Source organism: Blastomyces dermatitidis (assembly GCF_000003525.1).
Source record: "Blastomyces dermatitidis ER-3 genomic scaffold supercont1.6, whole genome shotgun sequence".
NCBI lineage: Eukaryota > Fungi > Ascomycota > Eurotiomycetes > Onygenales > Ajellomycetaceae > Blastomyces > Blastomyces dermatitidis.
Window position 1 is genome coordinate 1,284,717 of NW_025544779.1, and position 24,185 is coordinate 1,308,901.

The 24,185-nt window shown below is 48.9% G+C and overlaps 8 protein-coding genes across 10 annotated transcripts; 4 read left to right on the forward strand and 4 right to left on the reverse strand.

The window, feature by feature from the left end:
• Nucleotides 1-29: 29 nt before the first annotated feature.
• Nucleotides 30-3,839, forward strand: BDCG_05875 (NADPH oxidase). The gene is made up of 9 exons (XM_045421575.1): nucleotides 30-1,339; nucleotides 1,444-1,470; nucleotides 1,581-1,650; nucleotides 1,710-1,809; nucleotides 1,869-1,931; nucleotides 1,994-2,017; nucleotides 2,083-2,576; nucleotides 2,643-3,173; nucleotides 3,241-3,839. Exons 1-9 carry the CDS (start codon nucleotides 1,203-1,205, stop codon nucleotides 3,514-3,516), a joined length of 1,722 nt encoding a protein of 573 aa, XP_045277430.1. The 5' UTR covers nucleotides 30-1,202; the 3' UTR covers nucleotides 3,517-3,839.
• Nucleotides 3,743-7,305, reverse strand: BDCG_05876 (the record flags this gene model as incomplete). Of its 2 annotated transcripts, XM_045421576.1 has the most annotated exons (8): nucleotides 3,743-5,158; nucleotides 5,228-5,290; nucleotides 5,347-5,517; nucleotides 5,578-6,171; nucleotides 6,264-6,698; nucleotides 6,809-6,913; nucleotides 6,990-7,076; nucleotides 7,182-7,305. In XM_045421576.1, the coding sequence occupies 8 exons, from the start codon at nucleotides 7,303-7,305 to the stop codon at nucleotides 4,203-4,205; spliced, it is 2,535 nt and encodes an 844-aa protein (XP_045281439.1). In that variant the 3' UTR covers nucleotides 3,743-4,202. The 2 variants fall into 2 exon arrangements, with proteins under 2 accessions (XP_045281439.1, XP_045281440.1); XM_045421577.1 differs by lacking the exon at nucleotides 7,182-7,305 and having other exon boundaries at nucleotides 6,990-7,118.
• Nucleotides 7,306-8,193: 888 nt separating this feature from the next.
• On the forward strand, nucleotides 8,194-10,552 carry BDCG_05877 (chitinase). Its single transcript, XM_045421578.1, has 4 exons — nucleotides 8,194-8,752; nucleotides 8,877-8,940; nucleotides 9,058-9,094; nucleotides 9,168-10,552. The coding sequence occupies exons 1-4, from the start codon at nucleotides 8,411-8,413 to the stop codon at nucleotides 10,213-10,215; spliced, it is 1,491 nt and encodes a 496-aa protein (XP_045277431.1). The 5' UTR covers nucleotides 8,194-8,410; the 3' UTR covers nucleotides 10,216-10,552.
• Nucleotides 10,535-13,893, reverse strand: BDCG_05878 (transcription initiation factor TFIID subunit 12). The gene is made up of 2 exons (XM_045421579.1): nucleotides 11,795-13,893; nucleotides 10,535-11,651 (listed from the first exon to the last, which is right to left on the reverse strand). Exons 1-2 carry the CDS (start codon nucleotides 13,625-13,627, stop codon nucleotides 11,397-11,399), a joined length of 2,088 nt encoding a protein of 695 aa, XP_045277432.1. The 5' UTR covers nucleotides 13,628-13,893; the 3' UTR covers nucleotides 10,535-11,396.
• Nucleotides 13,894-13,916: 23 nt separating this feature from the next.
• BDCG_05879 (uncharacterized protein) lies at nucleotides 13,917-15,880 on the reverse strand. The gene is made up of 3 exons (XM_045421580.1): nucleotides 15,568-15,880; nucleotides 15,124-15,507; nucleotides 13,917-15,045 (listed from the first exon to the last, which is right to left on the reverse strand). Exons 1-3 carry the CDS (start codon nucleotides 15,630-15,632, stop codon nucleotides 14,718-14,720), a joined length of 777 nt encoding a protein of 258 aa, XP_045277433.1. The 5' UTR covers nucleotides 15,633-15,880; the 3' UTR covers nucleotides 13,917-14,717.
• On the forward strand, nucleotides 15,848-19,534 carry BDCG_05880. 2 transcript variants are annotated; one of them, XM_045421582.1, is made up of 4 exons: nucleotides 15,848-15,993; nucleotides 16,055-17,077; nucleotides 17,213-18,522; nucleotides 18,593-19,534. In XM_045421582.1, exons 2-4 carry the CDS (start codon nucleotides 16,501-16,503, stop codon nucleotides 18,734-18,736), a joined length of 2,031 nt encoding a protein of 676 aa, XP_045281441.1. In that variant the 5' UTR covers nucleotides 15,848-15,993; nucleotides 16,055-16,500; the 3' UTR covers nucleotides 18,737-19,534. The 2 variants fall into 2 exon arrangements, with proteins under 2 accessions (XP_045281441.1, XP_045277434.1); XM_045421581.1 differs by having other exon boundaries at nucleotides 15,848-17,077.
• A 50-nt stretch (nucleotides 19,535-19,584) lies between these two features.
• BDCG_05881 (26S proteasome regulatory subunit N3) lies at nucleotides 19,585-22,174 on the forward strand. Its single transcript, XM_045421583.1, has 2 exons — nucleotides 19,585-21,480; nucleotides 21,576-22,174. Exons 1-2 carry the CDS (start codon nucleotides 20,080-20,082, stop codon nucleotides 21,735-21,737), a joined length of 1,563 nt encoding a protein of 520 aa, XP_045277435.1. The 5' UTR covers nucleotides 19,585-20,079; the 3' UTR covers nucleotides 21,738-22,174.
• A 764-nt stretch (nucleotides 22,175-22,938) lies between these two features.
• BDCG_05882 (uncharacterized protein) lies at nucleotides 22,939-24,171 on the reverse strand (the record flags this gene model as incomplete). The annotated part of the gene is made up of 2 exons (XM_045421584.1): nucleotides 22,939-23,841; nucleotides 24,154-24,171. The coding sequence occupies 2 exons, from the start codon at nucleotides 24,169-24,171 to the stop codon at nucleotides 22,939-22,941; spliced, it is 921 nt and encodes a 306-aa protein (XP_045277436.1).
• Between the last annotated feature and the right edge of the window lie 14 nt (nucleotides 24,172-24,185).

Below are 24,185 nucleotides of genomic sequence, written 5' to 3' on the forward strand. Positions count from 1 at the left end.
TCCTGAACTGGGTTGAGCTGCAAAGTATGCCGCCTTGCATTGCCCGTTACACATGGTTTGAACATAGACTCTGGCGCAAACGCTGCTTCTGCCCTAGCCTAGCCAACCAGCACCGTCAACGCCAACATCGTGAAGCAGACATGAAACAGATAATGCTACAAAGGTGCATGATTGGGGTCGGCCCCGAATAAATATGGACGCTACTTTTATGGCTTTCCTACTCGATCGAGGCGCTTAGGGGTGTCATTTTTTTATTAGTTACTTCCCACACTCTGGAACCTCATCATAATACGGTATCATTTCTCCTGGTTTTGCTTTGCAATCCTTCTTGGAAGTTTACTTGAAGGGCCAGAATTGATATCCTGCCCCCCATAGGGCCTGGGCGAACGAAAAGGATGCGCCAGACACCCAGCTAACTTACACACTCTCATACCTGCCCGCCAAAGATCGGTAGCCAGTGCATTCGTTATTGTTCCTCACGCGAAGTCCGCCAAGTTCTAGGCTATGGACTGACTGTTCTGATACCTGCCCTGTCACAGGCTCTGCCTGAAGGATGTTTTGCATCTTCGATGATTCCTGCGGCCGGCGCTCAGCCGGGACAATGAGAGGTTCATATCGTGTTCCATTTTCTCTTGATCTCCTTTTAATGCTTTTCTTTTCCTTTCTTTTTTTTGTTGTTATTTTGGTTTACCTCCTCCTTTCACGCACTGCTGAATTCTTGCTTTTCTTTGCGCCTTGATCCCTTCCATGTTTCCTTGTCGCAGAGCGCGTCGTGATAGCTCGGTCTTTTTAATACGAGGAACAGCCGTCACGGTCACCGTTTGGATCGGCTGGGTGGTTGGGCTTGCTCCAAGTCAAAGGCAGTAAGGATTGTATATCCGTTGCTCTCTCTGCTGTAATACCCAGGCGTTTCATCCTATTGACGCGGACATATACTTTTTAATTCCCTTCTGCCGATTTTGTACTCTCAAGCTGGTTATTGAGAACAAAACTCGGTGTAGACTTTTCAATATCCAATCACCATCTTTCACATCTGTGCGCTACAACAAATATCTATAGGAGGCTTATACGAAGGTTACCATTTTGCCATCATTCTCACACTTTCGCACGCTTTTAACCTTAAGTGGGCCCATTGTTATTGAGTTATCTATTGGAGCCGTCCTCCCATTCCTTATTGGGTGTCCCTCAATAGTTACACAGCCATGAGCAGTGGAGGAAGCTCATGGGGTGGCCAAACAGAACGAGCGAGATGGCCGCCCTTGACGCGGATGTTGATGTCAGGAGAGATGAGTGGAGAGCCGCCACGGGATTTAACTTTGAAGGAGAAATTTGATCGATGGTATGTTTCTTTTAAAAAAATTTCTTAGAGGAGTTAACCTGTGGACAGGATTGATTTTAGCCTGGAATATATGGCCTCGTTGCTGATTTATGATTTTGGAATAGGATGGTTAACGAAGGGTGGAGAAGACTGTGAGTTACATCTAGCTACTGAAACTTTCCCGCCTACGTCTCTAGGATCATTTTTGTATTATCTAGATATTATATCGAGTGGTGTTAGAATTGCTGATTTGATATGTCAGATTCGTCTTGGTTTTCATCGTCTCCCATTTTATGATATTTGTGTTTGGATTTCTAAATTACCAACTAAAGGTGCGTTGTGATACTCCATTCTCACTGAGCAAAAGAATGATATTAATGATTTATGCTAGGACAATCTTAATGGAGCGAGAGGGATCTTTGGTCCTACTTTTGCTATTGCTCGGTCATCTGCTCTGGTTCTGCATTTCGATGTTGCCCTAGTTCTCTTCCGTAAGTTGCCTAGAGTTCTCCTGTATGTACTGCAAGTCCGAGCTGACTGAGAAATATAGCTGTCTGTCGGACCCTCATATCACTTGCCAGACAGACTCCGTTGAACGGTATTATTCAGTTTGGTGCGTGAACCATTCTTGCCTTTTCTTGGATCTTGGTAGTCACTCACTGACATTTGATATAGATAAGAACATCACATTTCACAAACGTTCGTCAAATCACCCTTGCCAATTGCGAAATTCCCCGTATGCCGAATGCTAACTGGGTTCTTAGTTGTGGGCTGGTCTATCTTTATCTTCTCATGGGTCCATACAATCGCCCACTGGAATAATTTCGCCCAACTTGCTGCAAAACAAAACCTAGGCTTTAAGGGATTTATCCTTGCCAATGTGGCCAGCGGCCCTGGCTGGTCAGGTTATGTTATGCTCATTGCCCTCACAGCCATGGTCTTAACGGCGATGGAGAAACCACGCCGGGCAAATTTCGAGCGATTCTGGTACACACACCACCTTTTTGTCATATTCTTCGTTTTCTGGGCCGTGCATGGTGCATTCTGCATGATCAAGCCGGATTTCCCGCCTTTTTGCAACGGCATAGGCGTATTCTGGCTCTTTTGGATGTACGGGGGAGCGGTATACCTCCTCGAGCGTATCATGCGAGAAATCCGTGGACGGCACAGGACGTATATTTCGAAGGTTATCCAGCATCCGAGTAACGTCTGCGAAATTCAGATCAAGAAGGAGAAGACGAAAACTAGAGCCGGCCAGGTGTGTTGAGACTTCTCCATACACTTCCAATATATGTTCCTAACCTACTGCATGCAAACAAAACAGTACATCTTCTTATGCTGCCCGGAAGTATCTGTGTGGCAATATCACCCTTTCACTCTCACAAGTGCCCCTGAAGAGAACTATATCTCAGTCCATATCCGATGTGTCGGGAATTTTACCAAAGCGCTCGCGAAGTCTCTCGGTTGCGATTTTGAAAACAAGGGTGGAGAAAAGGCCAAAGCGGGCGTCTTATCAGTTGTAGGTGTTGATAAACAAATTGCCGACGACGATGTCGATCCCAAAATACGCCGCATTTTACCTAGAGTGTACATAGACGGCCCATTCGGAAGCGCGTCTGAAGATGTATTCAAGTACGAGATCGCAGTTCTTGTGGGAGCGGGTATTGGTGTCACACCCTTCGCTTCGATCCTGAAGAGCATCTGGTACCGCATGAACTACCCACAGAAGAAGACCAGGCTCCGCAAGGTATATTTCTTCTGGGTGTGCAGAGATTTTGGCTCTTTCGAGTGGTTCCGTTCTCTGCTGCTAGCCATCGAAGCGCAGGACATGGCTAATCATATTGAAATCCATACCGTATGTGCACATCACTACTTCCAACTCAACTACTGCGTTTTGATGCCAATTGAAATAAAATCTATAGTATCTCACTGCCCGCATTAAAGTCGACGACGCCACGAATATTATGATAAACGATGCAAATGCAGAGCAAGATACCATCACGGGTCTGCGGGCGCCGACAAACTTTGGCCGTCCGAACTGGGACATGGTTTTCCGGTCGATTCGCAAGATCCATGCCCCAGCTGAGGCGGGCGTGTTCTTCTGCGGCCCTAAGCCCCTAGGTAGCGCGCTTCATGTGAAGTGCAATATGTATTCCGAACCTGGATTCAACTTCGTATGGGGCAAGGAGAATTTCTAGCTTGGAGGGCTGAATGGACTCTACAATGGGAGAAGGAGAACAGGAGATGGAGTTGGAGATTGGAGATTGGAAATTGGAGGTTGGAAGATGGATAAATGGATGTTATGCGTATCAATGTATTTGTACGATTTCTGTTTCGATTGTTGTTCCTCTTCCTGAGTTTAAGTTCAAATATTTTGCATACTTCTGTTCTCAAGAGTTTATTGATTCTCGGTAGGAATGATTTTTCGTGTTATGGTAAATGTTTTTCTGGGCAGTTATGCATCGGGAAGAATGTATCTCGCCAGAGATCTATTAGAAACATATTTTTTTTTGCTCTCCGAGCTTCATATTCCAGGACCATTGGCCTCATAACCTTTATAAAATTCAATTAATGGGAAGGTATTGGGTGATAAATGCGCTTCCAATAAATTATTAAAAAAACCAAAGCAATCTAGCACAAAATCTACCAAGATGTGGGTATCGTACAGTGCATAATCGGGGTGGAAAACGGCATCAGGGGTTAAATAACGGTCCGAAATATGAAAATACTCCAAAAGCGTTAGAGGGTATCCAAAAAGTATATCAGCTAGCACCGTACTTCAAAAATCTCAAAGCTGAAACCAAACCTCAATCCATACTCACAGCATTGTTTAATCCCTCTAGTCTCTGGGGCATCTATGACCTCAAGTTTCCCGGAAACCCTCTTAGGTCTTCGGGTGCGTCTTCTCATCGCTCCTCTCTTCAGCAGCATCACTGCCAGTGACAACCTCTTCATGACCCTCAGCACCGCTCGAACTCCCCGCTTGTTTATTCTCCTGATCCAGCTCAGCTTTTCCCTCCTCTTTTTCCTTCTTAGCCTCATTCCTATCCCTTGAGCTCGACGACCTCCACATAAACCGCTTCCCCTCCTTCCCCCGCTCACTAAGCCATCGAGAATCCTCCTCTTCGACCAAAATCCCACTACTCCTATCGCCACTACCATCGCTGCTCTGATGGCGGTGGCGGCGGGACCACCTTCGGGAGAGACGTGCTTCATCATTAGTAGTAGTATACATGGCTGGTGCAACCAATCGACTCGTAGGTTCTTCAAGTGAAAATGCCCCTTCGATGACGGGGGTTGCCGGTATGACCAACATCTCAGTCGCCTCCGCTAGTCCTTCCGCGACAACATGAGACTCTTCGGCTGGGTTGCCAGCTTCTAAGTCGAAGCTTACCTGGCCAGCATCAAGAGAGCCAGCAGATGACGGATCAACGGGCTGGCTAGCGGCGATCTGCGCGGTCCAGCGACAGATCAAGTAGCGCTTAAGCTTCGAAACAGCACCCAGACTATCGACGCCATGATCATCTGATTCCCGCCTAGCCTGTATTGTCTTTTCGGGTGCGCTCCAGCGTTTGATAAGGTACCATTTGAGGCGAGCGAGGTAGCCTTTCGGGCGGACATAGTCGCGAGGGCCCATGCGCGACCACAAAGAGGGGTTCTCGGTGGCCATGTCGTGAAAGAAGTTCTCGTAGATGCCGCGCTGGTAAGGGGTTTGGCGCTGGCGGGCGATGACATGCTTGACGACGTACCAAGCACCGAGCACACAGAGCATAAAGGGCACGCAGGATATGAAGTACCACTTAATGCTAGGGTTGTCGGCAAACGCATCGACGTTCATGCCTAGATCGAGTCAGTATAGGACGCTAGGGATGGGATAGGTACGGATGAGAAATGTATTATGAGCCATACCGAAGAAGCCGACAATGAAAGTCAGGGGTAGGAAGATAAATGTTATCCAACTTAGCCGCCACACTGGAGGGGTTGTGTTAGTGAAATGTATGCTCCAAGTATGATGAGGCGGCACATACTGCTGACACCGAGTTGGATGCTATGTCTACTATCACGGATTGAAACGCTTTGATAGAGCAGCGAAATCAAAGTCTTAGTTGGTTTGACCAAATCTTCCTCAACCAATGTGCTGAGCCTGTCATAGTCTCCCGGGATATTGTCAAGCCATGTATCGTCTGGGTTTAGTTCGTCTGGATAGATAGTTAGTATTAGCCATAATAAATCCAACATCTAGGGACAAGACAACGCACCATCCAACTCCCCTAGCCTTGGCCGCATCTCCTTGACAACGTCAATATGTATAAACAATAGTTTCTCTACCTTCAGCCAAATATTTGAATTCAGCCATAGCTCTGGTGCCCTCGTCTCGTCGGCTGGCTGCTCATAAACCTTGTCTTCCAAAATACTAACGTGGTCCATAGCAAGGTCCAAAAAGGTATCCCACTCCAACACCAGCGCCTTGAAAATATCCTCAAGGATGATCTTCGAGCATTGGTATGCGAGCTGCTCGTCCGTGGCCACGAGATCGCGAGATTCGAACGCCAGGAAGAAAGGGAGTCGGCGCCATCGTGATTCCCAGAAGCGCCGTGCCGCGATCAAGGTGTCCTCGATGCAGTTGGTGTGTGAATTGTCAAATATGAGGATCGCGTTGCCGTTATCGAGAGTGTCGAGACGTGGGATGTATTCGTTCTTCCTACGCTGCCTAGCACTGTCGGTTTTCGGGGGGTCGATGATGTAAGGGTTCTTGATATCCGGGTTCGTGGGCACCCCAATGGCGGACTGTTTGTGTTGGATATAGCAACTGACGCGCTGCACATAGACATCATAGCCATATTTGGGATTATCTAGCCGCAGTGCAGAGTTCCATTTGCTCAGCATTTATAATTCCCTCCGCATAAAAACCTCGTTTTGTTCAACTAGTTGGCTGGAGGCCTACCATTTTGATCGAAGCAATTCAGTTCCATCATTTTCAAGCTATCATCCTGTTCATGCGGGCCCCTCGGCACTCGATTCATCGGATCAGGGCAACGGTATTGTTTGAAATAATCTACGCCAAAGGACGTCTTGCTAATCCCGCGCCAAGGATCATATTGTACTTTCCACGTCTTCCCGCTCAGAAAGGGCTTCCCTCCCCGTCGTTCGGGACGTTTGTGGCGGACATAGCGGCCAAAGTCAGTGCCAACAAGATCGTCTCGGTTATCGATATTGAACTTGCGCAGGAGAAAATTGGTGGCCCACTCTGCATTCTGCACATGAAAGACGCGCAGCACGGCTTCGCTATTTCGTTCCGGGTTGGTGTACACCTTCCGGAGGTGTTCGAGGTCATAAATTTCCTGCGCAGCTACTTTGCGCATCCCGACCTTACACTCATCTAAATGTGCACAGGAGAAAGAAATTAGTTTATGTATCCCCCTTCCTCCCCTCTAGCTTCCTTGTGCTTTTTATCCCCAACACCACTCAGCTCTTACAAACTGTACGCACCCTGTTTAACAAAATCGATTATCAGGACCCGTCCGGCGAATATGTCAAGGTCGGAGTATTCCTTGTGCCATTTTGGGCCAAGATCATGCTTCTGCGTGTGTCGAGCTAGAGGTGAGGAGAGTATAATAAGCTTTATATTCTGCCGAACAACATAACTAGGGTTAGGCATCATGCTCCCTACCGCTAAATCTCCTATAAGGTTCATGAACAGTCGACAATTCCTCAGCAACTCGGGGAGAGGGAGCGGGAGAACGCTGGTCATGGATGTCTGCTCCAGAAAAGATGAAAGATATCAATCAGCAAGTGCAAGATATAATAGGGGGTCAGAGTCTGTTCCAGTTCCTAGCCCGGGGAAGCATAAGTGCGTCCATACCATGGTCGTCCGGTACTGGCAGGGCCGAACCAAGGTTCCTGGTGTCTAGGTGCGGTTGCGGCCGTCTTGCCGTCGTCGCCGTCGGCGCTGGGGCCGAGGAAGGCGCACCGATGGAGTCTCCCATCTCGGAAGTATAAAAAAATAAAAATTAAAGCATTAATTTCTGCACAGGATAACCAGATAAAGCGTCAAGAGAATGAAGACGAAGGGCGCATCTATACATAAAACCAGGGCAAAACATAGCAGTGGGAAGGTTATATTTAACGCCGAAATTATTTTGGTGCCAACACGCGCTTGTGCATTGGCATCTGAGGCTGGCAGGTGAAAAGCTAGCAAGATCAGCCACAGTTGATGATCAAAACCGACGATCTTAGCGGCAGCCTACGCAAACAGTGCTCGGCGGTCATCTGTGGGGGTTGTCTAGGCTAATAAGGCTGAGCAGGGTCGGGTTGCAGTGCTTGTGGTCATCTGGATAGCTCTCGTTCATGCTGATGGGCCGGATGATGCGGGGGAATTATAGGCGAGAATCTACGGGGGTGTGTATACAAAGTCAAAGCCTAGATATTGCCCCAAAAAGGTGAATAAAATCGTACTCTACTCATGCTAGACATGGTTAATATCAGACATATGCATGTCGACTTGGTCATTGCTAGAAAGGGTAAAATGTATGTACTGAACAAGCTACAGAAGAAGCAAATATCTCCATGAAAGTATCACAAGGGCTATGCCCGCATGTGAGAGTTATTAACAATAATAATATCTAGCTATACGAAGAAGATGAAATAATATATTCCTGACGATATGCTTAGAATATCAATACGTCGGACCATTCATCATTCAACCAGTTAAGACGCTGTGTTACCAGTGTTGCCTGGAGACCCCTTAGCTTAACAAAAAAAAATTAGGGGTAACTCAGGGCCTAAGACGCCTAAGACGCCTAATCCGCAGCACACTCCCCGGGCCTCCCAGCCCCATCTGCGGCGAATAATAATATATAGAAATACCCCCTGCAGTGGATTTCAGCCTTCCGAGCCCCGCCAAATCCGCAACTTGTTGTATCTTCTCAGCCACGCCGCCGTCAAACGAGGTTCCCATCAACAGACTGCATATATAAGGCAACCCCTCTCATACTGTAACTACTTTAAGGGAATCGTCAAAGCTAGTTTCGCATAGTTCAATACATTATTGCCTATTTCCATTCAACACTCCCCTCCACGAAAACTACAACCATGTCTACCTACACCGTTGCCAGCGGAGACTCGATGTGGGCAATCTCCGTTGCCCGCGGTATCTCTCTTGACGCTCTGATTGCTGCAAACCCGCAGGTATCAGTCCCCAGTCAGATCGAAGTTGGCCAGGTATTAAATATCCCTGGCGGAGACGCTCCAGCCGATCCCTTCCCCGCCCCCACTGCCAATGTTCCGCCACCACAAGAGGTTTTTACGCTTCTGTCTGGAGGAGTCCCGCCCCCAGTTCCAGCGGCTGCCGCAGTGCAGCCTTCTCTTCCGCCGCCGGTTGGGCCGAGCCCCGGGAGCGAGGGGTTCAGGACTGTTGGGTATTTTACAAATTGGGTAAGCTTTGACTCCCAAGGCCCATAACCAAATAGGTTTTGTTTATACATACTTTTTTATGCATTATATTGGATGCTATAAGCTTCTGGAGAAAGTAACATCTAAACCGTTCTCTTATTATTAGGGTATTTACGGACGTAATTATCAACCTATGGATATCCCAGGAAACTATATCACTCATATTCTCTGTAAGTAGAAGAGTTGAAGTTGAAAGAAGAAACTATATCACGAAGATATACTTTCTTTTCGGAAAGTTGAAGTAACTACTACATATAAACTATATTCTAACCGTAATGTAATCACAGACTCCTTTGCAAACGTTAGACCAGATTCCGGTGAAGTGTACGTCCAATATCATTCCATGACCGCCGTGCAGAAGGAAACTCCCCCAAGCTAACCCCTTAGTTAATATCAGCTACCTAACCGACACCTGGGCCGATGTCGAAAAGCGCTATCCCGGCGACTCCTGGGAAGAACCAGGCGAGAACGTCTACGGCTGCATAAAGCAGCTCTACCTCCTAAAAAAGCACTATAGACATTTAAAAACCCTCCTCTCCATCGGCGGTTGGACCTACAGCGCCAACTTCCCGGTTCCAGCCTCTACAGAAACCGGCCGAAAAACCTTTGCCCGCACTGCCGTCCAGCTCCTCGCAGATCTCGGCTTCGACGGCATCGATATCGACTGGGAATACCCACAGGACGCCGCGCAGGCAGAGAACTTCGTCCGCCTCCTGAAAGAAACCAGAGAAGCATTGGATGCCTACTCAGCCCAGCATGCGCAGGGGAGACGGTTGCTACTGACCGTTGCCGTCCCCTGCGGCGAGACAAACTATAAAAAGCTGCTCATGTCGGATATGGACAAGTATCTCGATTTCTGGAACCTGATGTGCTACGACTTTGCGGGGAGCTGGGATAGGAAAGCGGGACACATGGCCAACATTTTCCCGTCTAGAGACGTGCCGGAGTCGACACCGTTCAATGCCGACGAGGCAATCACCGCATATGTCGCAGGTGGCGTGCACCCGAAGAAAATCGTCTTTGGGCTGCCGCTATATGGCCGTGCGTTCGAGCAGACTGATGGACCCGGGCATCCGTTCCAGGGGGTCGGCGAGGGGTCGTGGGAGTCTGGGGTGTGGGATTATAAAGTCCTTCCCCAGCCGGGGAGCGAGGAGGTGAATGACGATGACTTGAAGGCGAGTTGGAGCTATGATCGAAATGCGAGGAAGATGATTAGTTATGATACGCCAGCGATTGTGGCGCAGAAGGCGGATTACATTCGCAAAAGGGGGATGGGGGGTGGAATGTGGTGGGAGCTTAGCGGTGATGCTCCGGTGGGGAGCGAGCGGAGTTTGATTGCGACGACGGTGAATGGCCTAGGGGGGGTTGGAAATCTGGATCACAGTGAGAATTTGTTGGATTATCCGGCTAGTCGATACGAGAATTTGAGGAAGGGGTTTCAGTAGGTAGGTTCCTCCGGGGCTGGAGATATGCAACGCCATGCACCTACTTGCGGGGCGTTGCGATGAGTTCAAAACAACGATAGTTCAATGTAGATGATATAGGCATTAGTATGTACTATACGGAGTACATAACTAGTTAACACTTAACTTAGGTTTAGAGTTCACTAGCCTAATATGCAGTACATATATCATTTATATACCTTACCTGAGTCCCTAAATTTCATCTACTCAACAGCAACCATTTTTAACTCGGTAAATTGTCGGTGGATATATATCTTCAATGAACAGCCAAAAAAATCTTTATTATTTTAGATAAATATAAATACTATATATATATTTCTCACTAATTTAACAATTTTAAATAGACTTAGATTCTTTTTATTCAGCTTCTTTAATAAGTGATGTACAGTACATTCAAGAAGGGAGTTTATCCATCCTCTAGTTATATGATCGGCTGGCAGAGAACTGAATGAACCCCTTGTAACATGTCCTGATCTTATTAAATAAAACCATTCACTCAATAAATCATCTATCCCCTAGGAATATATGATAACAGTACATCCGCGGGTAAAACGGCTGAATAAACAAATAAATAATAAAAATAAAAATAAATGCAAAATAAATAATAAAAAGAAGGAAGAACAGAAAACATAACACAAATCAATCAAGGAAACAAACAACAATAAGAATGCAAATCCTTGAAAATTTTGCAACCCATCCCAAATCCGCCCGTCCATTCATTCATTCCAACGATCCAAAAATTACCACGCCGATTTTCGCCGATTACATATCCTGAGTTTTCATAGCAGAAGTTTTGCAAGCACAGAGGAAAGATAATTAAAAGGAGAAATGGCATAAGAAAGAGGGAAAGAAAAAAAAATAATAATTTCCAGCCAGCACCCCACCCCACCCATGGACATTAGAAAGAAGAAAATGGAGAGAGAAAGAAAACCTCCCAGGAGGTCCAACAGGAATGGAAAGGTCATGATCTCGACACGTGCTCCTCGATGTCGTTCACGCCCGATTTGCTTGGGACAAACGCGCCAAACAGAATGACATCTTCATAACGCCTCAACCAACCCCCACATCAAAAAACCCCAAGCCCAACTCTTCCCCAGCACTCCCCAAAATTCCGTTCAATTCCCTCATCAACCATCAAGAAAAACAAATCGAACAAGAAGATTTTATTCAGCCCTTCCCTGCGTAACCTTCGCAGCCTGAATAGCAGACATCTTCTGCGTCCAGCCCTGTGTAGGGTGGGGTTTCTTCACTGTACGCAGGTCGTCCGATGAGAATCCCGGAATGCGCATATTATAGTTACGCTCGAGGATTAGCTGGATATCGCGGATGTCAAGTGTGGAGGCTGGGCGGAGTTTAGCCAAGCGGCATGCAGCGGTGATGACGTCGTCGACGAAGTCGTCGGCCATTTGGAGAATGAACTATACGGCGTTTGGGGGGGGTTGAATGTTAGCTAGGCGTATTATAGAGGAGAGAGAGAGAGAGATGGTGAGAGTATAGTTTATGGAGAAAGTAACGCGAGCCGCGAACGTATACTGTAAACAACAATAAATAAATAACATACCTCTTCCGCATCTGGAGTAAGACCCTGACCCTCTCCACCCCCCGTAACTTGCTTCACAAGAACATCCAACATCTTCTTGCTAAGCACATGCTGGCCCTCCCCCTCAAGTACATATCCAGGATGCTTCTGAATAGCCGGTTGGCCCATCGCGCCCATCGCGCCATGGCTCGGCCCACCAGATAATGTAGGGCGTGCAGGATCCATGGAGACAGGTTCAGGCGGTTTGACGTTCAGGTTTTTGGGAATGGTCATGTGCACGCTGCGCGAGCTGCTATCAGTTCGATTGTGCGCGTAGCCTTGCGGGTGGGCGTGGGGGTTCGGAGGCTGCGGCTGCTGTGGATGCTGCTGCTGTTGCTGTGGCTGTGGCGGTGGCTGTTGTTGCTGTTGCTGCTGCTGTTGAGTGAGTGGTGGTTGTTGAGTTGACTTTGAGTAGTTTTGGGCAGACTGTTGAAAGGCAGCTTCTTGGGAGAGGGGGCGAGGTGGGCCTGGTGGATGGCCCGGGATGTTCTGTGTTGCCGTAGCGGATATGGGAGTACTGGAGGATTCAGTTCGTGATGGTTGTTGAGTGTACGGCTGCTGTGGCTGCGGTAGGGGGTTTTGAGCGGTGTGTTGCTGAGGTCGCCCGGGAAACTGAGAAACTTGTGAAGTAGGGGTATTCTGCGCGGGTGCCGGTGAAGAGAGCTGGCCTGCCTGTGAAGTGGCAGGAGCCATGGTTGTTTGACCTGCCTGGTTTCGCGCAGCTACTGCAGAGTTGATAGTGTAGGGAGCTGGGCCATTGGACGCTTGAGCAGGTAGGCCCGGCTCAGTTTTCACGATTGGACCTTGTGGTTGTTGTTGCTGCGGAGGAGGAACAGGACTGGGACCACCAAGCCCAGGTCTATTTTGATGCACGCTTGATGTTTGCTGTTGCGCCACCTGCTGTGGCTGCAGCTGCGTTTGCGCCTGCCCCTGTGACTGCCCAGCTCGAAAAGAGTCCTGCTGCTCTTTAAACTTGATAAGGAACTCACTTCCCTCCTGATAGAGCTTATTGGCCGTCACCTGTCGATTCTTAAAATCCTGCATCTCCTCCGGCGTCAAAGTCCCCGCGCTCTGACGCTGCTGGTACGCCTGGCGTAACTCGGCTAGCTTTGCTTTGCCCAACTCCTGCTTCTGCAACGCGATGCCATATCGCAACTTAGCATCATTCAGCCACGCTTCAACCTGTATCTTATCGATCTTGGGCGGATATACGAAACTAAAACTGTTCACTTTAGCCTGTATCTGCGGCAAAAGTTGTTGAAACTGTGATTGACCCAGCTGCGCTCGTGGCGGCGGCGGCGGCTGCTGCTGCTGCTGTTGTTGTTGTTGCTGCTGTTGCTGCATCTGGGCTGGCTGGGCGCCTTCATTTTTCATCGGTCCTTGCCCCTGACTCGACTGTTGCACCTGTTGCATCTGTTTCTGCTGCTGCTGAAGCTGCATCTGCCTGTACTGAAACGTCTTCATTTGACGCATGAGTGTCTGTGAGAGGCCGGCTAGTTTTGAATGGGCGTTGTTATACTCGGCAGTACCCGGAGCATGCGCGTTGATGGTCTCCCACAGACTCCGCACAACCTGGGTGTTGGTCGCTTTCTGCGAATCGGTCAGGTGCGGGAGTTTCTGAACTTGATCGGTGCGGATTAGGTTCTGCTGCTGGGCGGCGGGGAGGGCAGTAGAGCTTTGATTTGGTGGATTATTGGGATTATTGGGATTGTTAGGATTATTGGGGTTGTTAGGATTGTTAGGATTATTCGGATTATTGGGATTAGGAGGGGGGTTCGGCGGGTTGGACGGGTTGGACGGAGCGGAGGGTTCCATCTTGATGGCAGTTTGGCGGCGAGTAGCACTCCCGAGCGGTGGTGTTAAGGACAGGGCCTCCAGCTACGGCTCGAGGATGTAGCTAAGGATAACAGGTATATATCGGGAGTTGGAAGGATAACAAGGACGATGCGGAGGTAGTGGTGAATATATCAGTCAGCTATGCTCGTAAGTTACTAGCTGTTGTACTCCGTTACAGAAGTCAAAGTCGAAGAGTTGACGTTGAAAGTTGCCCAATCAGGATGCTCCTCAAGCGCGGTGGTCTTGGCATGGGTCCGGCGTGTATTTATATTTCCTAGCGATATCGATGAGATGGATCTATCTAGATTAAATATCTTCTCTTGAAATATTAGATGCCTCGATATTCATACCCAGCGCATATCTAATAAATTCTATCTACTTTTCTGGGGTGGGTCAAAGGTAGGGTCAGAAATATAAATATCCAAAAGAAATACGCCACCCACATGCAGGCCTTAAAAGTAGATGATATTGATATACAAGCTTCCCAACGTATAAAACAATACATCTTCTTTATGACTATTCCTTTGAATAAACCCACCCATAGCTCTCTATCTTTTAGAACCCGTCTCTATAAACAAGAGATTCATCAAACGAGTAGCCTGACTTCCTCGAAAGCAGCTAGCAGGCGAGTCGTTGCGATTTTGCCGCTCTGTTTAGCAAACCAAATCCTTTTCTTCATGCATGATACTGAATGCAGTGGGCTGTTCGAGATATTCGAGGCGAAGCTGTCTTTTCACAAGATCGAATGAATCAGGTATATCCCCATCCATCACCAACAGGGTGATCTGCGACCTTACTATCTTTCCCCCTTCCGGCAGGGCGTGGCACGAAGTGCTAAGATCAGGTACTGCCAGGGGCAATTGAGTTTCTCTTTCTCATATGCATTATGCATCGGTAGGAGATGGCGGACGAGGAGAGATGTCTCTAGAAACAATCCACAGCAGGATCTGTAGTTCAGGATAAAAATAATATCCCCGGGCGTTAGGCGGTAAAAATCCATATAAAAGTTCATATGCCGCACATATGTATAAAAATGAACCCCAAATTTCTCGTTCTCCATCTTATCCGTTCACCTCATCAGCCCGCCCAGATCCCTCTCCATCCCTGTCACCCGCTCTTCCAGCCTCCGCTTCCGTTCCTCCAGCTCGCGAATCTCCAGTAACTCGCGCTGCAAGTCCTCCTCCGTGACGTGCGATACTGCTTCAGCAGGGACAACTCCGACGTCTCTTTCCGTATCTGCAATATCGTAATCACTGGAATAATCCTGCGAACGGTTCATGCGCTGCAACTGCGCAGCTTGCTCCGCAATGCGCGACTCCAGATGTGCGATGGAAGTGGAGAGGTGTTCGTGGCGATGGCGGAGGGTGGAGATACGTTCTTGGGCGCCTTGGACGGGGCTAGTAAATGACGAAGAAAAGGGATTAGCCGGACGTATCCTTCCGAAAGAAAATGAATCAATAGATGTCTAAACTCACTAGACATTACACAACATCTCCGCGCCCTTGAGCAATACTTCGACATTAATTTCACCTCTAGACTTCTTAATCTCATCCACCATATCTACGCCCAGCACCTGCGCCACGGCGGATTGGTTCTTGTTGTGTTTTGCGGCATAGATGCGGCTGGCCATCGAGTCACCTCCGTCGCCGGGGAGGGGTAGGGCTAGGTCGGGGAATGCAGATCCAGACGCAGCAGTGGTGGTTCTACGGGTAGCTCTTCTTTGGGACTGTCTTGAAGAAGTCGAGGTAGCGGGGTCGACGGAGAAGAGGGCTCGTTCGTGGGGCTCTGTGTCACGGATAAGCGTTGTGATGTCGTGGGGGCCTAGCATGGCATTTGCGAAGATTTTGGGAGGGGGGAAGCTGTGCAAAATAAAAGTTAAGCAGTGATAAATATACAATGATAGAAGGTGAGTTTCATACGGGAGGTCAGCTATGGCAGCTGCGGAGAGGGAGATCTGCTCCAGATGGCTTTCGAGGAGGCCCATGACGGAGGTTGTATTACAGACCGGCCTCAATTGGTGCAGATTCCGTAGACGTATGCTATTAGATGCAGTGAATATGGATATTAACCGGGGAAGAACGAGGTAGTTGAGCCGGCTGTGGGTTTGTTTACTGCATGTATCTAAGATATAAATATCGTGGGTCCCCACGCCAAGACCTGCGCGTAAGGTCCAACAACAAGCTATTTATGTGAGCTACGCAACCGGCGATATAAAAATACTAATTATTTAAGAGACTACGCAAAGCACAGCTGATCTCTGCCGCAACTTGTCCCAGTGACCAGCGTGATAGCCCATCCTCGCCACTGCCAACTGACTATGGCCGCTGACCAGCAGGCTACCTACTGTACGGACTTCGTTAGCAGCTGCTGAGTCAGAAAATGCATCTTCTCACCACTTGTCCCCAGCCAAAATAAACCCGGCCCAGCCTAACCTTTCTTCCCTAACTAACCCGCCACGCCCAACCTAACCCGCCTAACCCGCCTAACCCGCCTAACCCGCCTAACCTAACCCAACGCAGGCTGCTTGTGTCTTCTTCCGTCGTCTTCTGTCAACCACCATCAACATCAACATCATCACCACCACCAGCTCAACCCGTTCAACCCAGCTCACCACATCCACCACCACCCACAGCCCCCCCCCCCCCCTCTCCCAACAACTTCTACTTCTTTCTTCCCAGTGTCTCTGCCTCTACTCTTTGCTACTGCTGTACTGTGTTTCATCTCTCCTTCCTTTGCTTTGCTGCCGTCGCTTCCCATCCAACCAGCTTGCCAGCTAGCCAGCCCCCAGTTTCAGTCCTGTCCAGGCGCCGAGTAGTACGCCCAACAAGCTACTCACTTTCAGAGCTTCCAATATGCCCGCTGAAAGGCGTTCCCTGAGGTCCAACAAGTCGGACACCTCAGCTAACGGAGAGAAGCCTCGTTCCAACTCTACTTCCCAGAGCTCCAAAGATAAGCCTGCTCCTCCTACCACTAGATCTGCTGCTCGGGGGAAGACAACCGCGACATCCGGCAAGAAGACACCTGCCTCCAACACTCCTAGCTCAACATCCACCCCCAATTCGAGCTCCATTCCCACATCTTCTACGAAGAACATGGGCGCTGAAAACGATCAGACTGCTCCCCACACCAACGGGGCCTCGGATCCTGTCGAGAATGGCGTCAACAATGTGAACGGGACGGAGGACGTGGAGATGGCAGAAGATGATGCCAACACCAACGGGTCTGCTACACAGCCGAATCAATGTGGAGGAAGAGGAGGACGAGGTGAGGGTGATGAGGGGATGACCGTCGTGGTGCCACCCTCCAAGGGCTCCAGGTTATCGGGAGAACCAGAGCAGCATCAGGCAGATGTCACCATGGATGAAGCAGAGGATGCTGGCGTGGCTGAGGTTGAGGCGCAAATTGATCCCAGAGAGAAGGCCTTATCAGGTATTATTTTCTTATTTACCTCTTTCCATTTTGTTACCTGGATAATTACCCCGAAAAACCCGCCCCCTATAATAGCGAATGACATCAACGGGTGGCTCGACTGACTAATGTTATCTCTTCCCTTTTTTTTAACAGCTATCAAAAGCAATTTTACGTTGCTCGAACGTGCCGTTACTCATTTTGATCCCCGGTTCACATTGCGAGTGTTGCGGTCGATATCGTCGATGCGGAAACAGCTGTCTGCCGATCTTCTTGCCCAGGCCATTGTAGAAACATATCAGCCTACGGATTCCACGGCATCATTCCTACTAGCTCCCATTGGCAAGCAGTCGGCGTTCGCGGATGCTGCCGCGGATTCGTCAATGGATATCGATGGTGAATCAAAGACTCCTGGAAAGGGATCAGCTACGCACGACGTGCTTCCCGAGGTTGACATCTATCTGTCCATCCTTATTCAGATTTATCTGTATGACAAGAAGCAGATCGAGCATGGCGCAAACTTCTCCAGCAGTCTTGTTGACTTGGTGCGATCGCACAATCGGAGAACCTTGGATTCTCTGGCTGCTCGCGTCTACTTTTACTACTCCCTCTTCTACGAACAACTTTCCCCGCTTCCCCCGTCTCCGGCAGCAGCCGTCATTTCCATCCGACAGCCACTCCTTCAGGCACTACGAACTTCTGTACTGCGAAAGGACCAAGATATCCAGGCAACCGTCACCACCCTCCTCCTGCGCAATTACCTGTCCACCTCGCACATTTCTCAAGCAGACCTTTTCGTGTCACGTTCTGAGTTCCCACCTGGAGCACCCAACAACCAGATCGCTCGGTATCTTTACTACCTTGGCCGGATCCGTGCCATCCAGTTGCAGTATACGGAGGCTCATGAACATCTGATTGGCGCCACCCGCAAATCTCCCTCAAGCCACACCGCCGGTGGTTTCTACCAGGCGGCCAGTAAGCTCCTCGTTGTCGTCGAGCTATTGATGGGCGATATTCCCGACCGCGCGATCTTCCGCCAACCGAACATCGAACGAGCCATGCATCCTTATTTCCTGCTCGTGCAGGCTGTCAGCATCGGTGACCTAGACGGATTCCTCAACATCGTCCAGAAACACAGTTCAACTTTCCGACGAGACGGCACATACACGCTTGTCCTACGTCTTCGACAGAATGTCATCAAGACGGGGATCCGTATGATGTCACTGGCTTATACGCGCATTTCTCTTCGGGATATCTGTCTCCGTCTGGGATTAGATAGTGAGGAGTCGGCCGAATATATCGTCGCCAAGGCTATCCGTGATGGTGTAATCGAGGCTTCGCTGGATCATGAGCATGGGTATATGAAGAGCAAGGAAGTGGGAGATGTGTATGCAACTGGAGAACCCGGTGAGGTTTTCCATGAGCGTATCCGGTTCTGTTTGGATCTCCATGACGAGAGTGTTAAGGTATGGTTATTCTTCCCGGCTACCTCTCTTATATAGTTCGATACTGACTGGAGACAACAAAATAATACAGGCCATGAGATTCCCTATGAACCAACATCGGCTCGAACTGAAGAATGCACAGGAAGCGCGGGAACGTGAGCGGGAGCTGGCCAAGGAGATTGTCGAAGGGGACTTGGACGATGATGATGCGGGCGGAGACTTTGACGCGATCTAGTTGTTTCCTCTTCCATTTTCTGGACTTTGATTCTTTATTTTTGTTTTCTTAGAAGAGGGTGAAAGTCGGCTTGATTGATTGATTGATTGACGGATGGATGGATTGAACAGATTTGAATGGTGTGTGGTGTGGTACATGGTATTTATTGATACTGTGATTGGTACTATATTTTATTAATCGGGGAGCGAAACAGACAAAAGCATTATTTCTTAGTGCTGAGAATCTTTCAGACCCTCACTTCAACTCCTACCTACCGCTTCTTTAAGAAGCTTTCTCCTCATTTTATTTCATTCTTTGTGTTTTTTTTTAACATCGCTTTTTTTTTTTTTTTTTTTCTCCTTTACCGAGCCGGGGGGAAAAAAAGTCAGCGTGCCCTCCCTCTCTCTCCATGGCGCCTCTCTCGCCCCGTCTTTTTGCGTCTCGATGACGGGGACTGCTCGTATATACGGAAGAGCAGAAACCCATGCTCCCGAGTGGACAAACGGACGGACGGACGGACTGACGACCGACTCACCGACAAGGTGGAGGCGGGCGAAATACATCACAGATCGTGGTTGTTGTCTATGTATCCATCTCTGTACAATCATTATCGTCCGAGTGAACCAATTATGTATGGCATATTTTGCTTTTTGCCTGGGTTCTGTTTTCCCACTTGTTCATTCGTTCTGACAACAGATATTTGTATTGCATGTTACCTTTTTTTCTCTGTCGGTGCTGGACGTTCTCTACATATATAGTTAGTTGTTAACACTCATCAGTCGTTGTCCCTAGATTTACCTCGAAATTGTTGGTTTATTTTTATTTGTTTTATTTATATTTATATATATTTATATATTTATTTAATTTACTTTAAATTAGTATTTGATTCAGAAGTACGGAGTGTATTTATGCGGCGGACATCTGCGGAAGTCTTAACTCACTAATAACAGTCAGAGCTGGGTTGGGGGAATTGATACGGCCAAATCGCAGCCAGAAACGCAGTCAATATTAAATGAGGCCAGAGTGACGAATGACGTTGACTACGGGAGCAGATTCGATATCCTGCTGTGAGCAAAACCGAGTGTTGTGTGTGTTTGCGATATGTTTTGTTGTTCCCTAGTGCTATTTAGTTAAATATTTATATCTAGTGCCTTGTTATCATAATCCCAACTCGGTTTTTTTTCCTCTTTTATGTATTTTATCTTCCCCGGCTCCAACTCGTCCTGCTGAAAAAATACATCGAACAAACGACGAAACACCCCTCAATTGATCTCACCAACTGTCCCCACCTCAATTGAGTCATATACATGCCCCTCTAGCAATCTACCAACCCAGGGAGCCCGGCCGCCGTCCGTCGAGCTGCCATGCAAGCTCGCCCAACTCTCCTCACGCCCTATGGGCTGCTCCTCCGCACAGCTCATCCCGCCCGCTCCCCAGCCGCAGCACGAGCAGCAAAAGCTCTGATATGCTCGCAATGCCTCATATACAGCTGCCTCCCCAGCGCCAACTCGCGCTCATCCCCCAAGCTCCCCTACAACACCCGCAGCTACCACCCTTCCCGCCGAAAAAACCAGTCAGCCCTCGGCTCCGCCGTCTCCGCCGCTCAGAACCTGTTCTCGAAGGATAGCCCTCCCCCCCCTCCTCCGCCATTACCACAATCACCGTCACCCCCTTCCTCCTCGACTTCACCACGCTCACGGGGAACATCCCCCCGCGCCCCGGGCACGCCCGGCGGCGTCCCCATAACCATCGACCCGCTTCGCATCGTCGCCAAAGAACTTAAATTCATGAAAAAGAACATCCGCCAGCTCCTCGGTTCCGGTCACCCGCTCCTCGACCGTGTCGCAAAATACTACACATCAAGCGAAGGCAAGCACGTACGGCCCCTCTTGGTCCTGCTCATGTCGCAGGCGACCGCCCACGCGCCCAAGACCGCCCGCCAGGTCCCCTTCGTTAGTGCCGCCGGTATCAACGATGCCATTACATCCCCCGCCATACTGGCCGATACGAACCCGGATCAGAGCGCATTACTCTCCTCCACCTCCCCGTCGTCAAGCGAGGCGGCCTACAATGGGTTGGCAGGCAACGTTGACGCCGACTGCGACGCCGACGGCGGGAATACTACAGACATCCTCCCCGCCCAACGGCGGCTGGCAGAGATTACAGAACTAATCCACACCGCCTCCCTGCTACACGACGACGTGATCGACAACGCCGTCACCCGGCGCTCCGCCGTGTCCGCGAACCTGGAATTCGGGAACAAAATGGCCGTGCTGGCCGGTGATTTTCTCCTGGGCCGTGCGTCGGTTGCGCTCGCCCGCCTGCGCGACCCGGAGGTCATCGAGCTGCTGTCCACGGTCATCGCGAACCTGATCGAGGGCGAGTTCATGCAACTGAAGAACACGGAGCGCGACGAGCTGAACCCGTCCTTCACCGAGCAGACGATCACATACTACCTACAAAAGACGTACCTAAAGTCCGCGAGCCTGATCAGCAAGTCGTGCCGGGCGGCGGCGCTATTGGGCCATTCGTCACCGCAGATCGTGGAGGCGGCGTACTCGTATGGGCGCAATCTGGGCCTAGCGTTCCAGCTTGTGGATGACATGTTGGATTATACGATTAGCGGGGAGGAGTTGGGCAAGCCTGCTGGTGCGGATTTGGAGCTGGGGCTGGCGACGGCGCCCTTGCTTTTTGCCTGGAGGGGGAATCCGGAGTTGGGCGCGCTGGTGGGGAGGAAGTTTAGTGGGGAGGGTGATGTGCAGCTGGTGAGTGGTATTGTTCTACGTTCTACCTGTTTACTTTATTCCCATCGAATCTACGCAATAATGAATAAATACTAAACACAAAAATCAAAACATAGGCCCGCCAAATCGTTGCCCAATCCGACGGCCTTGAGCAAACCCGCGCCCTCGCGCAGGAATACACAGATAAGGCCATCGAGGCCATCAGCATCCTCCCTGACACCGAGGCGAAGGCGGGCTTGGTTGAGATGTGTGTGAAGCTCACTAAGAGGAGAAAGTGAAAGTGCAAGGGAAAAAAAAAAAAAAAAAAAAAAAAAAAAAAAAAAAAAAAATGATTGAAAAAAATGAAATGAAAAAAAAGAAGGAAGAAAAAAGAAGTGAGCCAACCCAAAGCGGACGGTGTTTAACGGCGGGAAATGTGATCGTATGTGGGCATATATTCTGTGTATTTGTATTCTTGCGGGCGTGTGTACGAATAGAGCTTGAGTTAGAGAAAAGAAGAAAGAAAGAACAAAGCATGTCGCTCGGGGTCGCGGGTTGTGGTGGTGGTTTATTAGAGTCTCTATTACTTTTCCTCTTTTTTCTTAATCATTGTTATATTACTATTATTACTCCTACTATTATTATCATCATATATATATATATATACATATATGTATTGTACTGAGCAATCCGTGAACTTTCCTTCCCCTCATGCTTTTACGTCCAGTCCCGATTCATTTGCTCAACGCAGGCATGCTGATATGTGTGTATACAGCTCAGGCGGCGCCACGGGCGGTTAGGAAGGATATCATTAATGGAGTTAGCAACTAGAAAACTTATTTAAAAATAAGTTAGTTGCAGAGAAAAGAGAGAAAAGAGATAAGAGAAAATTGTATTATTTACATCTTCAATAGCTTAGATACAGAGTCACTTGTAGTGTAATAATAAGCTCTGCTGCCTCTTGAGCATCAATATAAATGTTAACTATATATGTAGATAAAAGAAATATGATGGAAAAAAAATTCTTGAGATAATAGTTCACAAAAAATGAGAAAAATAATCTGTGAAACATGCCTATTTTTTACAAATGTTTGTCAAATATATAATCATTGTCCGATTACTGATGAGAATATCTTGCTTGGACTTGAGTTGTTCCCACGGAGATCTTGAGAATGTTAAATTGGAAAGCTGAATTTGCCTGCCTACAACATGATTTGCAGAGGCAGATGTGATCATTATAATGGTTGTATGAGGCAGGCTTGCATGCATGGGTATATGCATGTACACATGTCGTGCGGAGGGATGGTGAGCCGGCAATAGTTTCCACCAATAGCCGCACAGAAGGGGATAGCTCTTCTCGTTTTGCTCCAATGATAAGCCGGGTTCGCGGCGCATCGGGCAGGTCAATATATATCCGTATGTGAAGAGTTTTGCGACGTGTGCGCAGTATACCAACCAACCACAGTAACTACCATGGATTGAAAATTTGAGGTTGACCTCTCAACTCGAGCCTCGACGAAACTCCGCATAAGGTCCTGTCGCCGCAATCGGGTTGCTCGTCATCGGCACGCTAACCTTCCTTGCCGTCAACGGCGGATCTAGAGGGAACATATCGTTACCATCTTCCTGAGTAATTAACCGCACGGAACCTAGAGACGGGGTAGTCATCCCTGGCCTCGAAGCGCTCAGGCCCGTTTTGCTAGCCAACCGCATCTCTGTTGGGGAGATAGGCGATAGGTTCCTTTGTGGGGTTGATACACCCGTGGGTGACCGGTTCAAATCGCCATCATTGACTTTTAATGATAGTTTCATTTTCTGCTGTTGTTGCGGTAGCTGTGGAGATTCGGCTTTCAGCCGCTCGAATTCTGAGACCAGGCTGCGGAAATACACGCCCGCTTGTACACTCAGTGCATAGTCTGCGGGTGTGCACATGGCATGATTGAGAGCTAAGGGAGGCGCGCCCGCTGATACCAGCAATCGGAATGCCTTCAGATTCCCCCATGCACTGGCATAATGTAAGGCGGTATTGCCCACGTTATCTGTGAGCGTCACGGACGCATCTTGTCTGAGCAGCGTTGCGATCGTACTAGTGTCTTCTGCTGCATTGGAGGAGGAACGTGGACGTTGCTTTGGAGGAATTAGACATGTGCTTCGTGTAGGGTGGGAGGGGTTGGAGCTTTGAGCTGCGAGCATGAGAGGTGTGATGCCCTTATGGTCAGGCCGGTCGATGGTTTGGGGGAACTGAGTGCAGAGGTATTGAACGCAGGCGGCGTGGGAATGCGCAGCTGCAAGGTGGAGAGCTGTAGCCCCATCTGTGTTCAGGCTGATGCCGGGGGCAGCATCGAAGCCAGTTTCCAATATTTTAGGGGCACATGAGTCGTGGCCGAATGATACGAGGAGTTTCTGGGTCAAGTTGGTGCTTTAGTTGGAGATCTATAAAAGGGGTACACAAAAGTTTGGAAGATGCGGGGAAGTACAATGATTTCGAGGTTTCCAAGAATCGCCGCGAGATGCAACGAAGTATTGCTCTTATCTTCGAAGTTTGGGTTCTCCAGGAACCTGGGGTTATTCTTTATGATGCGCTTGACCAGCAAGACATCTTTCCTTATGATCGCGCTGCGCAAGCGGACGTGCACTGGTAGATCAACCCTAAATACCACATATTAGTGCTGCCGGTACAAGACTTTTAGAAAGTGCGCTAGGTGAGCCACTTACATTGCAGCGACTGTACATCTCTAGGGGTACAG

What these genes read in the sequence shown, in the direction of transcription:
- BDCG_05877 (XM_045421578.1), top strand. Translation starts at nt 8,411, where the DNA reads ATGTCTACCTACACCGTTGCCAGCGGAGACTCGATGTGGGCAATCTCC. An exon ending in TTGGGTATTTTACAAATTGG is followed by an intron (nt 8,753 to 8,876) that starts GTAAGCTTTGAC and finishes TCTTATTATTAG; the next exon opens with GGTATTTACGGACGTAATTA. An exon ending in CTATATCACTCATATTCTCT is followed by an intron (nt 8,941 to 9,057) that starts GTAAGTAGAAGA and finishes ATGTAATCACAG; the next exon opens with ACTCCTTTGCAAACGTTAGA.
- BDCG_05881 (XM_045421583.1), top strand. Translation starts at nt 20,080, where the DNA reads ATGCAAGCTCGCCCAACTCTCCTCACGCCCTATGGGCTGCTCCTCCGC. An exon ending in GGGAGGGTGATGTGCAGCTG is followed by an intron (nt 21,481 to 21,575) that starts GTGAGTGGTATT and finishes ATCAAAACATAG; the next exon opens with GCCCGCCAAATCGTTGCCCA.
- BDCG_05875 (XM_045421575.1), top strand. Translation starts at nt 1,203, where the DNA reads ATGAGCAGTGGAGGAAGCTCATGGGGTGGCCAAACAGAACGAGCGAGA. An exon ending in AACGAAGGGTGGAGAAGACT is followed by an intron (nt 1,471 to 1,580) that starts GTGAGTTACATC and finishes TTGATATGTCAG; the next exon opens with ATTCGTCTTGGTTTTCATCG. An exon ending in TTCTAAATTACCAACTAAAG is followed by an intron (nt 1,651 to 1,709) that starts GTGCGTTGTGAT and finishes GATTTATGCTAG; the next exon opens with GACAATCTTAATGGAGCGAG.
- BDCG_05879 (XM_045421580.1), bottom strand. Translation starts at nt 15,632, where the DNA reads ATGGGCCTCCTCGAAAGCCATCTGGAGCAGATCTCCCTCTCCGCAGCT. An exon ending in GCTGCCATAGCTGACCTCCC is followed by an intron (nt 15,508 to 15,567) that starts GTATGAAACTCA and finishes TATTTTGCACAG; the next exon opens with CTTCCCCCCTCCCAAAATCT. An exon ending in GAGATGTTGTGTAATGTCTA is followed by an intron (nt 15,046 to 15,123) that starts GTGAGTTTAGAC and finishes GTCATTTACTAG; the next exon opens with CCCCGTCCAAGGCGCCCAAG.
- BDCG_05880 (XM_045421581.1), top strand. Translation starts at nt 16,501, where the DNA reads ATGCCCGCTGAAAGGCGTTCCCTGAGGTCCAACAAGTCGGACACCTCA. An exon ending in CAGAGAGAAGGCCTTATCAG is followed by an intron (nt 17,078 to 17,212) that starts GTATTATTTTCT and finishes TTTTTTTAACAG; the next exon opens with CTATCAAAAGCAATTTTACG. An exon ending in TCCATGACGAGAGTGTTAAG is followed by an intron (nt 18,523 to 18,592) that starts GTATGGTTATTC and finishes AAAATAATACAG; the next exon opens with GCCATGAGATTCCCTATGAA.
- BDCG_05878 (XM_045421579.1), bottom strand. Translation starts at nt 13,627, where the DNA reads ATGGAACCCTCCGCTCCGTCCAACCCGTCCAACCCGCCGAACCCCCCT. An exon ending in TTACTCCAGATGCGGAAGAG is followed by an intron (nt 11,652 to 11,794) that starts GTATGTTATTTA and finishes AACGCCGTATAG; the next exon opens with TTCATTCTCCAAATGGCCGA.